The 18,116-nt window shown below is 43.1% G+C and overlaps 1 protein-coding gene across 2 annotated transcripts in view; it reads right to left on the reverse strand.

The window, feature by feature from the left end:
• CROCC2 (ciliary rootlet coiled-coil, rootletin family member 2) overlaps positions 1-18,116 on the reverse strand; it is an 878,259-nt gene that overhangs the window by 693,528 nt on the left and 166,615 nt on the right. For both annotated transcript variants that reach the window (XM_069213663.1, XM_069213664.1), the window contains one exon: positions 14,576-14,791. In XM_069213663.1, the coding sequence (XP_069069764.1) occupies positions 14,576-14,791 (216 nt within the window). The remainder of the gene's footprint in view (positions 1-14,575; positions 14,792-18,116) is intronic.

Below are 18,116 nucleotides of genomic sequence, written 5' to 3' on the forward strand. Positions count from 1 at the left end.
CAGCTTGTTTATACCACTTCATGGCCTCTCTATGCTTAGCTAGCAATCACGCAAACACCATGAAGTGACAAACGTCTTGTGGGATACCCTTAAGGTAGCCCAATAGACAACATTTGGCAGCGGATCAACTCTACTTCTAATCATGTTGGAGATCACTGGGTTTATCTTGCTCCAGAAGTTTAATATGGGAGCAAAAAACCAGGCCAAGTGTATGAACCCTGCCTAGTAGGCATGACATCATGGGCACTTAGGGGGTCTGGCGACATCAATCTTGTTGTGTTTTCTTAGATAACACAAGCTCTATGTAAGAACTTAAGGTCGGATCCAAAGTCTACATCCCATCCTGATTACAACTATGATTGGAACCAATGAATCTTAATGTAGATATTGCACTGTATAGTCGGCTTATCCGTTTCATAGACTCCAGGGATGTAATTCTCTAAGCTAACGGCTGTGTTCTGATGGCTACTCACTAATCTAAGTAATCGTTTATGAACTGAATCTCTTAATTGTGTTTTGTCCCAGTTGACTGTTATGCAGAAAATATACTAAAGCTAATTGCCTTCAGTATCAAGAGGAAGAAGTTTTACAATGGCGTATGACCAAGCAAAAATATCTTGTTTGCATTCATTGACAGTAGCAGCCTCCCACTGCTAAAGAGCCCTCTGTGTAAATAGCGGTCCTGTAGCCAGTCAGCGATTGGGTCATCTGAACAGTACAGGTGAAAAAGGGCAGCCTTCTCTTGTGCCTGTGGCCACTGAAAAGGCATCAGATGTCAGGCCATTTACATTAACCCTAGCAAACGGTATAAAATATACCAAGGATATTGGATGTAGTATATAGCAGCCCATGCCGAACATATGGAGCACAGCTATCAGAAATGGTTTACGGCAGTAGAACTATGCAGTACAAGGCAGACTCAACAGGAGAGATCTTACATTCCATCAACAGGGACAGATGATTTGCAATCATCTTTGCCAGTATTTTATTAAGGTCAGGTATTTTAGTATCTACACTGGACATGGTTATTCAAATTAATCCAATTTTTGCTTGACATTTTTTGTTTTCAATATTTGTCAATCCACATACAAATACATGATGTTGAATACCGTAAAACAAACTAAACAAGGAATCTTACCAACCAGAATTTTAAAACCTCCCAGAAAATCCTTCTCCCTCGCCAAACCATTTCTCCATTCTTGCACTTCAATAAAAGTGAATGCCTCTCATCGAAACACTGTGGTACTAAGAGAGGAACCAACTCTATGTTACCCCCTCCCCATTTACCCCTCAGGGAGAAGTCAGTTTCAGGGCTCTCAATGTGATTGGCAAGGCATGCCAAAGACCTCTTCTTGTACATAATCAGGTTGTCATAAAGCATAAAACTTTACATTCATCTTGAATGTCTTATGTCAGTCTCTCCATCTCCCAAAAATTTCAAAACCAGTGGGACCATACTATCACATACAGAGGGCGTTTACCTTTCCATCTTATCGCTATTTCCTGCTTTCCCGCAAGAAGTATCTGGGTAATTGACAATTAACAGCCATTCATCATCCTCAGCCATTTGCAATTTATAGGTCGCCGCCCCAAGATAGTTACAGCTGGGTCCGGGGGACAGTCAAGTCCATCAACCTTTTTATGTGAATGGGTACTTCCTTCTAGACTACAGCCAAGACTGGACCACCATACGTGTCGCTGTCCCATCCATTTGACTAAATCCTCCTCTTTAAATATCTCAAATCAAGATTTATCCACAGCTGGTGTAAAATCAAGTTTATTAAATTATGGGGTCAATGGAGACGAAAAATGTCAGAACCCCTTTTAGTGGGCCACTGGGCAAGCAAAGGTTGCTGGGCCCCATCATGGGGGTTGAGGCCTTTTACTCCGGATCTCCTGGGGCCTGACCTACTTTGGATTCTAAGCAATTGGGCCAAGTTTCCTTTCAGCATTCGACATTCAGTGGTAACATGGGTTGAGCAGTCCAAGGCTCCCTTGGGGTGAGGGTGGATTCAAGGAAGTGAACACAGGCTCACACCTCAAAATGTGTGGAGCAGCAGCAATAAATGATTGTCCAGCCAAATACTCACTTTTATGAAAAATGAAATATTGTATTTCTACTGCTATCAATACAAAGGAGAGCTCCTTCGGGCCGACTGGCCCAAAATCAGTCTTAGTGGCATCTGCAGGTTTGGAGCGTCTAGAGTTCCTGAGCGTGCCCAGTCTGCAGACGCTTGGAGCAGCAACAGCTGAATCAGCAAAGTTTTGCCACTCATGGCCCCAGCAGACTCCGCTCAGCAGGTGCATAGTTCCTCACATTCGGTGGTGCCACTGGAGCGACCGGAGATTCTCTGCAGCTTCTCCTTGCAGCGTAAGTGTTTGATTTGTTCCGCATTTGGAGCTGGGAAAAGGATTTGATGCAACGTTTCTGAATTGCATATGCCATCTGGATCACAGTAAACATGTGCTTTCATTGTGGCCTCACTTCTCTGGCAGTGGTGTGGATTAGATCACATGCCTTGATGCTCCCAGTCAACCATCTCTGGCATATGGGTTCACCGTATCTTCTCTGTACCCAGGCTCTGGCACGATCAACACAGCAAAGTCCTCAGCATTGGCCCCTCCTGTCATACATGGTCGTGGCTCACCACTGAACATGGCCTACAGACTTCACAGCACAGCAATCTTCTCATGGCAGCCCTTCTTGCTTATGGGGTCACAATCTCTTTACTATGCACAGGCTCTGGCGCAGCAATGCGCATGGCTCAGCTTAAAGCAGCCGTCCTCTGGCATTTGGGGGTTGCGGATGTCGTCCTCGCTCAAAAGCTCTCCTCTTCCTCACAGGACAAACTAGTCTTTGCAAACAGGCATACACTTGTGCTCAAGGGCAGATGGTCTTGGTTTCCCTGGGTGAAGTCTGTTCACTCAGCTGGGAAATTATCAGGTCTTGGCCCACAGTCCTGGTCACAGCCATACGTCTTGCAGAACTACCCCCCCTCGTAACACAGGCAACATCGCTACTTGGCAGATGGCAATTTTCAGGGTCTCAAGCTCCCCTTCAAAGTCCATTTCCAGACACCAAATGTGACTTAGAGTCTTAGCCTTTGAGGTTTATGTTTGGGCCTGCTTTTTTTGAAGTGCCTGCTCCTTTGCCCTTGTGAAAGCAATCTGTCACAGCAACCCCAAAGCGGATAGCCCCACAACAGTCCCTGGGAGGGAGGGCTAGAGTTCGCACCTGGATGTCAGTCACAGTGATGTGTATCAAAAGGTTATCTCAGATCCCCAGCCCTATTCTTTAGGATTCTCTTATCAGCCTATCTACTCACTGAGATGTGATTATTCCCATTCCTTGTGACCTCTCAGTGAATTAAAGGGCACCCTTTCAAGTGTATAGGAGAAGCCTGGCTCCCTCCTCTCCAGTGAATGTCCCACCCAAAATACCAGAATGCAGCTATACACAAATTTGTCTGGGAGAGAGTAAGTCTCAATCCAGTGATACAGGTTAATAAGCACTGGCCTTTGCGAAATCTATTGTTTGTCAATGATTTTTTACGTGTTACAGAGCAGTGTGAGCTGCTGTGTAACATTGCTTGAAGATAAAAAAAAACAAAAAAACACAATGACAAGACGTTTTTACTCTCACCGCCATGTGGCGCAGCAGTCTGTAACGCTGTGCAACATGTAAAAAAAACAGCACAGGCGAGGGGTCAAGCAACACGAAGGAGGAGAGTGGGAAACACATTGATGGGTATGGGGGATTGGAGTTGGGTGAAATAACTGTTTTACTGTAGATTGCAATGGTGAAAGGACAAGTATGACCCTTGTTAAGTTCACAATGGGTCTTGCTGTTTTTTGTATCACCGGCTCGGCACTCCAGCCTACGAAAGTTTGAATGTGACCATGTTTCAGTGTGTCTGCTGTGGCACATTTAAGAGACGTGTGTGAGACAGAGATTATGCAAGAGTGTCAATGTGACCATGATTGGATGTGTGGAAGTGAATATATTTGAAGATCACTGTAATCATGATGTGTGTGCGAATGAGTGATTATGTTTTGAGTGGGTCAGTGTGAATCAATGGAATCTGGATAGGATTATTTATGTGGCAGAGTGAGTGTAAAAGAAAGACTGCTGGTTGTCCAACTGCGATTATGTGTTTTTCAAAGTGTGCATCTGTGGGTACAAGTGTGTGAGCATTTGTGCCCGAGTGTGAGTGACAGTATTAGAGCCTTTCAGTGAGTGTATGCGTGAGTCTGGATGGCAACAGCAGTGCTGCAAACAAAAACTTCTGAAACTTTAGAACAATGGTCTGAATTCAACAATGTAATTGTACACTCATGTCAGCACTTAGATAGGCACACCATTACCACGGCTTTCAGTCCCATGATAACAGCCGCATTCAGCAAGGGAATTAAATGCGAGAAATAAGTGTCCCAGTGAGATCCATGACCAAAACAACGGGCACACTTATCCATGCCCAAGAAAAGAAAAACGACTCACTAGCCAGAAACACTTGCATTGACATTTCAAAGCCCGAAGGACCCACAATGATTAGAACTTACTTTATTTTCAACACAGAAGAAAAAAATGTGGAAGCCTCATTGTTTCCCTCTTCACTATGCAGACTTTCGACAGCTGAGACGTGAAACCAGTCAGCAATTTCTGTAGCACAGTGAGTACCTGGTGCAGCATTAAAGGGAGTACTACTGGACTGTGTATTCCAGGGGAGAATAGAATGCAAGGAGGAGGTAACCTTCAACATGTAAAAAACAGCTGGGGAGTTTGGAGGGGGTCAAGCAATACAGACACAGAGGGTGGGAAACATCGATAAGGAGTGGAGAGGTTGTGTGAAACAACAGCGAGCATAAGGGAGGAAGGAGGAGGACTGAAAACAACTCGGGGTTCGGAGGGTACTGCAGAGACATGGACTCAATAGGAGTCATGTCGAAAAGTAACAAAAGAGTATCTGTGGCCTGTGGATGGACACTGACCACCGCAAGAGTGTTTAGTCCAGGCTCCACATCAGGACAAAGATTCAAAGCCTAGGAGGAAGCGGGAGGACCTGACCAGTAGGAAGCAAGGAAATGAGTGACTAGGGAGACAACCAATAGTGAATAAGGGCATGTAATAAGCAAGCTCTAAGCCCCTTTTACTTTTTATATTATTTACAGCAGATTTAGCCAGCACAGCAATAGGGCTGTGCAGGCAAAAGCTAAAAAGAACCTGTTCGCTCCTACTGATCACTACAGTGAATACTGCCACCACTGCGCCAAGGGCTGGCTAACTTCTTGTGAAGGCATTAGCCTTCTATCACAATGAGGATAATGCTCTCGACAGCCCTCCTTGTCCAACAAGACTGCAATCCATGAGATAGGCCTATATCATGGCTCACACGCAGGATCTGTGTTTGCCTATGACAACAATAATCATCATTAGGGATCCAGACGTCAGAACAGTTAGGTCACTCAGGGCAGGGGTGCACATCCATTACCACCCGGAGAACTTTTCCATTCCATTAGAAACTATGCCAACCATGTAATTACATTGATGGGTTCCCACATCACCATCATAGGGTGCATTATGTCAGAAACATAAGCTACCATAGGCTTTGCCTGTCTAGTTAGCCAGAGCATGCCCCAAAGAAACCCACCCAGGAGAATTGACCCTTTTTTTTTTTTAAACCAAGACTTTTTCAGAATGTGATATCAATGAAGAGATGCTCCTATGTCAGAAGGCAGAGTAAACAACTTCAGAATAAAAGAAAACATTGCATTTTCAATAATTGTTTCAAATTACATAGTCAACAGCAAAGGAATCTCAAAAGAGTTAACTAAAAATGAATTGTTCCTATAAAGATGTCATTACCATTATGAAAATCCTGACATATTGAGACTCTTACAGGCCCCTAATACAAAAGTGTGGCCATGATTGTGGCTAATACACGTCAATTATTATTGTCTGATCTATATTTTACTCAACTAGGCCATAATGTGCAGACTTTATTTGTTTTAATAGACCAACTTAATCCAGAAAGCATGCAATCCTCAATTCCACTAAAGCCTTTGATTCCACCACATGGATTCTTTTGTTCGCAGTGCCGAAGTAGAATGGAAGTTCCAAATAGCTTAATGAATTAGATCTGGCTACTTTATACAGAGCCGACAATTAGAATTCACCTAAATGGCCTACTGTCTGATCTTACTTCAATAAAGAGGGGCCACACCACAACTGCCAAATTTCCCTACTGCTGTGTGCCTTGGTATCGGAACCCCCGGCGTGCATAGTGAGACAATTACATTCTGCCAGGGGGCTAGGTTTCTCGCCCCATACTGTCCTTAATCACTTTATGACATTACCCTTTATATAAACAATACAGCCTGAAATCCCACTCCGGTCATAAGGGGATGTGCATTATTCAGAGCGATGACCTGGAACAAATCAGCCATAATTCCATTAATTACTAGTACATAGGTCTGTATGTTCAACTCATTTCTCCCATGGTGCCACCCTTCAGTTAAATACCTAGGGACTTGGGTTGGTTCTGACAGAAATGCGGTCCTAATTGAAACCTATGGGGTAGTCAGGTCGAAAACAGAAGACTTTATTAGCGGCTTACACAGTCTCCCTTTATTCCTGGTAGGCAGAATAGCCCTGATTAACATGATAATATTACCCAAACGGTTATATTTACCAGTACACTGTGGTTCTCAGGTATTAATGTCATTCATAGATTCACATGCTTGAATCTTCCCCGTCGTCATGGTGAGAGTCTTGCCGTAGCAGCAATAAAAAGCAGTGCTAATAGAGTGGCCTTAGAAATCCTTTTAAACCAATAGACATTGCTAACCAATTGACATGGTTTTGATGCATACAAACTCCAGCCTATCAGAGCCAAGTCCCTGAAGCACTCATCCCCTGCAGAGCCACCATACCTTAGATTTCAAGCACAAGTGTAACATATGAGAAAATAAGATGTATAACAATGTTGAGCCTTAAGGAGGAGGAGTGTGGGTCGCATGTGAAACTATGAGACATTAATACTGGAGAGCCAAGGTGTACACGTACGTAACTTGTTTTTTTTCCAGTATTATATCTTTCAAATGTTCGCAACCATTGAATCAGACTAGCAAGCAGTATTACGAGAACCATGGAGGCAAGTAATGTGAACCATCCCACCTTAATAATTTCCACATTGACTGTAAACTTCACTTGTAGGAATGCTATTCACAGATACAAGCAAATGTTGCCTGTCAAGAACCTCTGATAAAGGTAACATATCACAAAATATACGTTTTTATATAAATATATATGAAGAAAAGACAGAGAAATAGAAAAAGATATCATAATCAAGCATTATGCACAAATAACTCAAAGATGCAAACTTAAAAAAAAAAAAAAAAAAAGGGTGCCGTAGGGCATTCTGCCAACTGCTACATCAGCTTTTCTCCATGGGTCCAGGCAGTAGTGCTTCGTGAAGGTATGGGCATTAACTGCCCTGCAGATGTCCTTTAGCGATACCACCACAAACAGGGCTAAAGAAGTAGCAACTTTTCTTGTAGAGAATGCTTTCCCTTTTGCAGACAGAGGTCTTCCTGCTTTCTCATGGCAGAATGTGAAAGCTGCAGATATCAAGCGAGCAACACTCACTCTTGACAAAGCTTCTCCTTTCCTTGGCAAGGTAAAAGAAATCAAGAGCTGGTCAGATTTCCTGAAAACCTTAGTTCTGCCAAGGTAAAACTTGAGACAGCATCTAACGTCAAGGGACTGCAAGGCTCTTTCTCCTGTCAAAGACTGATTACTGAAAAATACTGGCAATACGATGGGGTCATTGAGGTGAAAAGATATTGGCACTTTCTGGGTGAACCTAGGGTTGGTTTTCAAAAGGACTCCTCTCAAAACTGCAAATAGTGACAGCGAAAAGAAAAGCTACTTTCCAAGACAGGAAAAGTTCAAAAGGAGTCCTCAGCAGCTGAGATAAGAGTGTGTTGAGCTGCCTTGCCACAGGCGGATGTTTTTCTGGAGGGCAGACCCACAACAGGCTCTTCATAAACTCCCTAACCAACCTGTTGGACCATATCGAGAGTTCCCCTCTACACCTCCTGAAACTGGAGATCGTTGCCAGGTGTACTTTATTAGATGAGTGAGTCAGTCCTGACTTTGCGAGCTGTAGCAGATAAGGAAGAATCTGCTGCAGAGAAGAAGAAATGGGATGCAGAGACTGAAACCCACCCCAGACACAAAACCTCTCCCAAGACTAACATTTACTTGTGGATTTAGCACAAGCATGTCAGAGAATCACTCTGTAATCCTCAGACAGGTTTACTGCCCCCAACTCAGTGTTGTGAAGAGCCAGGTGGTGGATAAGTTGAGAGATCGAATCTGTGAATTAACCACCTGCTCCTCGTTCATTGACAGAAGATCCTCCGCTGGTTGGAATGGAAAATGTGAACACTCCGACAGGCGAAGAAGCTTGGTGAACCAGTATTGTCTTGGCCACGGTGGGCCTATGAGCATAAGATGGCAAAGTTCCTGCTTTATTTTTCAGATGACCTTTTGAATGAGCGGAAAAGTAGGGAAAGCATATGTGAACATTCTTGTCCATTCTAGGTGGAATGTATTACCCCAAGATCCCGGTTGAGGGTACCTGCCGGCACGACACTTGCATTTCTTGTTCCAAAGGGTAGCAAAAAGATACCGGTTTAGACTCCCCACCCCCCAGTGCTGAAATGCCTGCATCAACTGCCATTGACTGAGTCCCCATTCGTGGCACTGTTTGCCTGTCCTGCTTAAGGTATCCGCCCATTCGTTCTGTTCCCCTGGGACATGTTCTATCTTTAAGGTAATGTTGGTAAGTAATCATTCCCGGATCTGCTGTGCTTCAGCTGAAAGGATCCTTGACCCTGTTCCTCCTTGTTTGGCAAGATAAAATATGGTAGTGTTGTCCATTCTCACCAAGACTGAAGAATCGCAGAACCTGGGAGGAAAAGCCTTAAGGCCCAGGAAACCCACTTTCAGTTCTAGGAGATTTATGTGAGACAAACCCTTCTGAGTGGTCCATTTCACATGGATTTTCAAGTCCTGCAGGTTAGCTCCCCAGTCTTAACAGCATCTATTGTCATCACTATATGAGATCGCACGGGGATGAATGAGAAACCTTGCAAGATGTTGTCTGTGTTCATCCACCAAGACATGGCCGACTTCATCTCTGATGTGATTGTAACTAAATCCTCAAAGGTGGCCTGGCATTGACCCAATTGCTCATCCAGCTGTTCCTGCAATTGCCACATACAAAGACAGCAGTTTGGAATTAACGGGATGCAGGATAACATAATCCCCAACACTGACTTGTACCTTTGTAAAGAAGAGTACCTTTACGCCAAGAGAGATGCTGTTATTGAATTGAGTTGATGAATCATTTCCGCAGTAGGGAAGGCCATGGTGACTTCTGTATCTAGAACTGCTCCCAGAAATGACCCTGGACGGAATTAGGGATGATTTCTCCTTGTTCAGTTTGAGGCCTAGACTTTTGTATAACTTCAGACAGGCATAAGTCGAGTTTCTGGGGAAATGGGAAGTGGATCCTTTTATGAGGCAGTCGTCCAAGTATGGAAAAACCTGGTGCCCGTAGCTCAGAAAAGTCACCACTGGGGCCAAGCATTTTGTGAGGACCCTGGGAGATGATGGTGGCCCAAAAAGGAGCACTTTGAAGTGGTAATGGCACTCTGCCACCTCGAACCGCAGAACCTTTCAATGCTTGACATGGATGGGGATATGGAAATACACATGTAGCAGATCCAGAGATGTCATGAAATCCCCTGGATCTAATAGCTGTATAATCCCCTGCAAGGACAGCATCCTGAAGGACTGTTTCTTGATTAATTTGTTTAGAAGCCTTAAGTCCATTACTTGCCTGACTTCTGTTTGACGAGAAAGACGTTGGAATAAAATCCTGTGTTGCACCGATCTAACGGGACTTCATCTACTGCATTCTTGGAGGGAAGCAAATGGATTTCCTGCTTCAGCAGAACAAGTTGGCAGTGGAAAATCTGGAGGCTTTTGAACAAATTCCAGGATGTGACCGTGCTGGATTACGTCTAACACCCATTTGTCAAAAGAGATGTTTTCCCAACAATTGTAAAATTTGGAGAGGGAACTGCCCAATTGTTGATGTGGGACTGAGGTGACCAGTGCCTGGAACACATCATTGTCTCCTAGAAGAATTCTGGGACTTTTCTCCAGCAGGAAGCTTCTACGTGCTGTCTGTCTAGGGTAGGCAAATGCTGCAGTAGCCTTGTATTTTGTCTGTGAAGGATATGAAGACCTAAACCCCTGCTGGCTGACCTAAACCCCTGAAGGCTGGTACCTGTTCTGTCGGTAAGGCATTTGGATTTGCAAATTGTCCTGCCCCGCCTCCCCGACAGGGTTGAAAACGTCTGTTGGCATGTGCAGAGTGAGTGAGCAGTTTCAGTGTCCGATTTTATGGACTGCAGGGCATCACCCACATACTTGCCTAAAAGATTTTCCCCATTGAACGGCATGTCAAGGACTTTTGCTTGACCGTCAAGGCAAAATTTATTTTGCTTTTAACCAGCCCTGACGGCGTAAGACAGCCACTTCTGCCATTCGACAAAAAGCAGTGGAAGAGATGTCCATTGCCGCATCAATGATCTCCAAAGAGGCCTTCTCTTCCCCTAGCAGTATATCCCTTGCCTCTTTTCTTTTGTTCTCTGAGAGAAATTCCAGAAACACTGACGCGTCAGAGCACATCTGATGGTGGGATCTCCCCAGGTAGCCAGCATATTAGAGGCTCTTATTGATGTTGCTGCCATGGCTGAGAACCTCTACCCTATATTGTCTAATCTGTGACCCTCTTTGTTTGGTGGGGCGGAGCAAGGAGAAGAGGGATTTTTAGCCCGTTGTTGTGCTGCTTGCATTATAAATGAGTCAGGTCGAGGCTGACCTATATGGCTTGCTGGTGTTTTGTCAGGGGACATTAATTTCTTGTCCAGTTTTGGAACAGCAGCCACTGAAGCAGGTACTTACATTAATTTTAACTCCACTTGCCAGATGTATTCCACAATGGGTATGGATCTTACTGTGCGCAGAGCCGAATACTTGAAATCATAGAGAAAACACAGTTTGCTTATCTCAGAGGGGTAGATCAAAACACTTGGACAGTCGTTCCAGGTCTTCATGGAGGCCTCCTATATCCGCTGGAAGTGAGTCTGCTGGAGATGGGATTGGTGATGCACATAGGGGAGCCACACAGTGATCCCGTTCCAGGTTATCCTCAGCAGAATCAAAGGGAATTTCCCCTTCCTCAGGCTACTGGTCACCATTGCTATCCACAAAGCTATCCCGGACAGTAATAGGCGGTGGTACAGCCCGTTCTTTTAGTTTTTTTTTAGTCCTGATAGGGCTTATCGGAAGAGAAACTGCCTCCTGAACTTCCGTCCGCATTGTGGTTTGCCGAGATGACGTACTGGCTTCAGGAAACCTTTTGTAATATCTATCATCATATGCAAATTTATGACCAAAGACACAGGTATCGCAATAGCGGGGCATTGCGCCTGATGCAACTCTTCCTCGGGCTCATCATAGGGGTAATGCTTTTGGAACGTGTCATATTCCTGAGCAGACTGCCAGACTGTCACAAAAAGAGAAATCACCTTCCACATAGGTGGAAGGACTAGTCAGCATCCTCAGTCTCCTGGCACTTAGCGTTTATTTGAGACGGACTGTATGCAGTGCCAAACAGGCCTTCATTCCCTAATTCCTGAGTCTCCAGCAGTCGTATTAGAGGCAGAGGTGTCACTTTAGAAATGTCTTACTGCAGAGACACTAGAATGCATTTCTCTGAAATCTAGACAGCATAATTCCTCCCTGTTAACTATATCGATCCGGATGGAAAAGTGCGAGAGGAACAGTTTCTCCAGATTGTCTGGACCCCTTCCTCCTGAGAATGACATTTCCCTTATGCAGGTGGAGAATGTCATAGTGTTTACATTTCTCTGCATGTAACAAAAAACTAGACAATGCATAGTGTTTTACCTTTTTCCTGTTGTATGCTGTAAGTAATGGAAAAGCCTTATTAAATAGTCATTAACATTAAGAAAGAGAATCACTTTAAAAACAAGTGAGTATAGGCGCTACAAGAGTATTTCTAATATTAAAGTTTTTAAGATGTAATTACAACAGATGTTGACTCAATGCAATAATTAGGGAATGTTTTGATGTGGATATATTTAGAATAAATATTTCTCACACACAACTGGGAGGCTTCCAAAAATGTTTTATTTACAAGGTCACCACGCTTTGAAGCAGCATATTTGAGAACATAAGATAGATATGCAATCTACTATTTTACAGGCAGCACCTCAAGACCAGGCTGTTCATAACGCCCAACTTAACTAGCTTATATTTAGTCTACATTTTGTATAATCCAGGATTACCAAAATGGTGTCAGCGAGCTTCACAGAGAACTAACAAGTTGAGAGAAACCTTACATTGAACTAGTTAACATAATAACTCAGTCACACAAGTCAAACTAAACCTTTCCTACCAATATGCCGACTGCCCCTTCCTGTCCCATATATAGGGAAGTGATCATCAACACTTCCTGTTTTGTGTTAAAAAAAAAAAAAAATTGAATGGTTGTACGAATGTGAGGTAAGTGTTTATGTATTTTAGATGCTGGAGCTTCGCAAAGAGAGCTCATTATTGCTTACTGGCATTTAGAGGCTTTGGGTTCCGGCGAACGGACAGCTGTCTTGGCAAGCACCCGTCCCTTGGGCCTGCTCAAGCTGTGCGGAGGAGCACGCTGGTTGCCATTGAAAAACTGCTCTAGTGGTCTCACAGCATCTGCCTAAAGGGAGAGGGTGGTGTTTGCAGGTTTTTTTTAACCCTGCATTATTGTGAGATGGCATAGCTTGGTTGCTAAACAACTTCTGAAATGGGAGGATGCGCAGACAGCGCTAATTAAGTGGCAGTTATTTTCCATTTGTTCTGTGGCGAGTTAGGTCTGTGGTGTGGTTTGGCCCTGCTTGTTGCTCGTATGGAGTCTGGAAAGGCAAAGGAGAACATAAAGCATACTGATGCAGAGGGTTTAGGAGAGGCACAGTCTGGTTCCTGGGAGCCTATAACTTTACAATCTATTGAGACCAGGATGCAATCTGCAGTAGACACAGGATTTCGAGCGAGATCTGGTACCTTTACTATTCCTTCTAAGCTGCCTAAGTCTGCTCCAGTGGAGATAAGGGATAATAATGATGGAGAGGATTTGCATGGTCAGTTTGTACCGGGCCCTGAACCTGGAGTAATGACGTTTAATGGTACGTTCTAAAGGAAATGATTGGATTAGTGGACAAAACGTAAACGTTGATTCCTAATAAGGGAACGTGATTAACAAATTGGGGAAAGTTGGGTCTACTGAGAAAAGAGGATATAAATCTGAAAAAAGTGGCAAGGGGGGACAGGACGGAGAAGAGAGAGTAGGGAAGATCCGGGGGGCTTAAAGATAGTGAGGAATAATTGGGATAATGGAGGGGAAGAGAGAAGCGAAAGGCTCAGGAAAAAGGAAGATTCAGATTGGACAGTAGGGATATGGTTGAGTATTATGAAGCATGTCTGTTTCTTTCGCTGTGTGAAATTTAGGAACCACTCTAATACTTTAACCCTCCATATGCAATTCATGGCATTACTCTGTAGATGTCAGTTCAATGGGAGATGCAAAATATGGTAAAGCTGTTATTTAGAACTTGTTTGCGTGGGAACTGGCTTATCTCTGTGTTGCCCCACATTCCAGTATGCTCTGCCTGGCCATACTGTCCCATTATGAGACTAGTTTAAGAAAGATTACCCATGTCAATCCTGTTTACTTTATGAATGCAATGCTTTATAAAAGAAACTCCAAGAAATTAGATTAGCAGTGTATGCTCCGGTGAGAGGGCAAACATGATGAGACAGTAGACCTTAAAAAACCTGCAATAACGTAAGCAATGCATTTTGTGTTTTTTTAACTGATTTGAATTAAAAATCTAGCCTACAACCTGCCAGCAGAGAGTAGGGTAAAGGTAAAAGAATATGTGCTACATATTACATTGAACACTTCATAGACACACCCTGCTCGATTGCTGCACAAGTGCCTCGGCTACTGGGCTGAGGCTTCTTAGTCACCACGAGGGCATACCCAGTTATAATGTGGATTCATATATTGCCATTAGGGACACATATGTAAAAGCAGATAATCATAGAAGAAATGTTTAGATAGCAGGCCATCAAGAGCAGCTACTTCGATAAACACAGGCAACAGACCCGCAGCAGGCCGTATGAGTCACCTTTTTTGGCAGCAATAGGTCATAAGGAACATGTATGTTGATAATAACAGGCAATGACATGACATATGTTGTTGCGGCAGATCATGCAGCAGTTGGATTCTGTTAATAAAAGCTGCTACCGGGTCGTATGTATAAGCTCCTCCAGTATGCCTTGTGGACCGCTATCTTAAAGGAGATGTAGTTCCCAATCACTTGATGAGAGAGTTAACTAGCAGAATTGCAAAAAGAAAAGCTTACAAACCTGCAGGCGTTTTTGACGTCTTTGAATGGCACTTTGCACAGCTCTTAGGGCAGCTTCCTGGTGATAAGGGGAGTGTGGTCGCGATGGTGGAGACCTCCGGCGGGACGGTGAAAGAGAGTGCACTGGCAACGAAGGACTTCTGGAATCTTCCTTAGCAGCAGTCCAAGAGCCATCGGAGGGATCAGGATCCGAACTCTCTGTGTCCATTTGGACGACCTATAGGACCAAAAACATCAGAAAAGAGGACAGGAGCTGCAGGAAGAGATGACTGGACCTCATATACACTTAGAGACTAGGTGGCAGCGAAATCAGTTAATAAGCTAGAGTATGACCAGCACCAAGAGATTCTACAGTCTAAGAGGTGAGCAGGGAAAAAGGTTAAAAGAAGAAAAGACCTGGATGGTCGTTACCTTTTCCAACAACGAGAGTAAATGAAGGGGACCATGCAGGAACAATGCCTCTCTGAACACTGACAGATTGCCCAAAGAGGTGGCCCGCTTAGGCCCATATGGTGCCATGAACAAAGAAAAGCAAGTACAGATGGACTGAGGATTGTCGGCAGGCATAGGGTAATCCCAAACGTAAGAGGATGGGACAGTCTCAGAGAGGAAGCAGTTGCTAAGCAGGTGGAAGTCCTTACTCTGACACAAAGAACTGAAACGAGGAAAGAGGTTTAGACAGAAATACTTGGGCTCTCAAATATGAAGGAGGGAAAGACCTCACCACGATTGTCGTTTTTCCTGTCCTATAGCTGCTCAAATCAAACCGCTTAAATGAGTTATTAATAATTCTAAGACTTGCACAGGAAGCCCTGACCCATTACTCTCAAGGTAGAAAACTGCCTCCATGTTGTGGTCTGACCCCTCGCAGTTCAATTCTAGGAAGGGCAATTACAGTTACACACAAGGCAAGTTATACTTGTATCTTAACACTAATATTTATTGATGCAAGTGTAATCCCCAACATTTTCTAGAAAACAAAAACATGTTAATTTAGGAGTGACGAATTCACATCATACAAAATGTCATTCACCATAACCAACAATTAGTTAATCGTGGAACTGATTAAAGACAAAACGATAACCCTGACGCACGATGTAGGAGGAACAACGTACACATCATAGGTGTTGCATAATCCACGGCCACAAGTAAAATTAAAATATTCATGGAGACATTGTCAAAGAAGGTCAATGCTTCTTATGGAACATGCTCATTGCTTCCTATCATTCAAAACACTGCCAGGAGCACCAGCAGGCCTTCAAGATTAGCAGGATAGAGACACTTGTTTATGTTTAGCATGCAGAAAAGGTCACACATTTCACGCTGGAGGCATGGCGGGCATTTATGACAGTAAAGAAAAAGAAAAAAAACTATAGATACTCATCTATGTCTTGCACTATCTACCTGCCATAGAGAATAATGCAGGATGTACATTTTCTTCATGGAGCCCAAAAAAAGACAATGGCTTCCCTGAAACTTGGACAGCAAAACCTCCTAGATTAAAAGCAGTTACAAAGAACTTCACTGTATTAGAGTGCAGGAACAAAGCTCTCTGGTGAACTTACTCTACACGGTCGTATCAAACTCTTTATTCAGAAACGGTGAAGGGAAGGCCAGTTCTACTGCCAGAAACTGACTAGCATATGTGAGCAGAGATAAAAATTCTGGACAAGTCAATTGGGGTGCATCTTGCATGTGAGCACTTGACATAAATATTATTAAATGTCGCATCCACAGATAATGCACTACTTAACTGTTACCTCTACGGACTTGAATAATAATTAGCACACTTTCCTACAGTGGGGGATGGCTTTATGAGACTCGTTCATAAAGACTGTTGCGGGATAGTAGCGTTTTGCTGGCGCACAATGGCTCCTTCACATCCAGACATTTATTCACCATTATTAGTCATTTGCATCCTCACTGCTGCTACCACAGACTTTTTGTAGTAAGTAAAAAACATTTTATTTGGTTCGTTAATTCCAAGTTAGAAATAAAACTCATTAAATAATCGTAATAAAAATAATAAAATAACTCATAAAACAGAATCAATTCAAAGTGCTTTCATGTCCCATAAAACCGGGAACTCTAGTAAAAATCAGCCGGTGTCGCGATAAACAGAAATGCCTTGATAAATACCGATAAAATACTTCCGGGATAGAAAATATTTATTTGCAATCCTGATTAAACAGTTCTAACTACAGCAGAGTCGATTCACCTACAACCCCCCAAAAAGTAGAATTTAATACTTTTCAGTTAAAGACTCCATCAATTAACTTAAGAACTGACGCAGTTGTATAAGGTTACTGACGTCATTGTCAATGAACAATAAATATCCAGAAGCGGTATTGTTTTAGGAGGATGCCCTGAACTACTGTGGCCATAAATTTAACAAACCCTGCCATTAGTCTACAGTCAGTTTCTCGGAAACACTTGGATATGGCGAATGGCAGGAGTGAATGCCTAGCTCCTGGAATAAACATGTGAGCAGTTTCCTTCTACCAAAGCTACTACCTTGGCAGACGCAAAGAACATGCACCACTCACTCCTTACCCTATGTGCAAAACCAAGGGGCCTTGCTGCTCTGGTGTATTTCCAGCTTTCAGTATTCTCACCGACATCAAATAAGCCCAAATGCAACCTTAACCATTTCAGCTTGAATTCCCAGAGTAAGGTCTTCAATAGATATTCCCGTGGAGACAGTTTTTCAAAAGTTGCCACAGCGAACTGATTGTGTCATTTTGTCAGCATGGTTGTCAGATCTATTTATTTTGACTTTGTTTTTATTATTCTACTTAAATAATTGTAAAACTACTGGACTAGATGTACTAGACTCTAGATGTAAAGAGTCCATGGCAGTATCATACTTGGTTCATAAAGAATGGACTCAATGCCACTGGCCCAAGCCGTGAATTTAGACTTAACAAGTTGCTCCTAGTTAAGCAATCCACCGAATTTGCAAGGAAATGCTTCGAGACAATATGTTATTGAAGGTAAATACTTGGCATTTATAACTTTAAATATTGGTGCCTATAATGGTCCGGTGAGATTTCGAGCCACTCTATGTAGTTCAAAGGCATTTTTTCTTGCTTTTACTGAGGCAGGTGTCAAGTGACTCACATAGCCTGTAGCTTGTAATTAAACGCCTAGGTACTTGTAAGAATGAAGACTAGTGACAGCGTGAAATCCTATTCTCCATAAGCCTTGACTGAATTGTTTCCTTGTAAAAGTCATGACTTTCGTCTTCTCCACATTAATGTCCAAACTATTCTTTCTGCAATAGCTATCAAGTTTGGTTAAAGAAGTTGGAGTCCTATCGTTGACTAATCCAGCAACTGGTTTTAATGATTTTATGAGTAACTTAAACCTTGAAGCTAATCATCAGAAATCACTTGTTATAACCTGTGGCCCTAAATCGACTAAGATCAATAATTTTCAGGTGGGAGGAACACATGTTTTGAAAGTTCCCTTTTTTAGCTACTTCGGTATTGTATTTGATGGATGTGGTTCATGAGACAGGCTAATTGCCCAAAGAGAATTAA

This window comes from Pleurodeles waltl, chromosome 11 (genome assembly GCF_031143425.1).
Source record: "Pleurodeles waltl isolate 20211129_DDA chromosome 11, aPleWal1.hap1.20221129, whole genome shotgun sequence".
NCBI lineage: Eukaryota > Metazoa > Chordata > Amphibia > Caudata > Salamandridae > Pleurodeles > Pleurodeles waltl.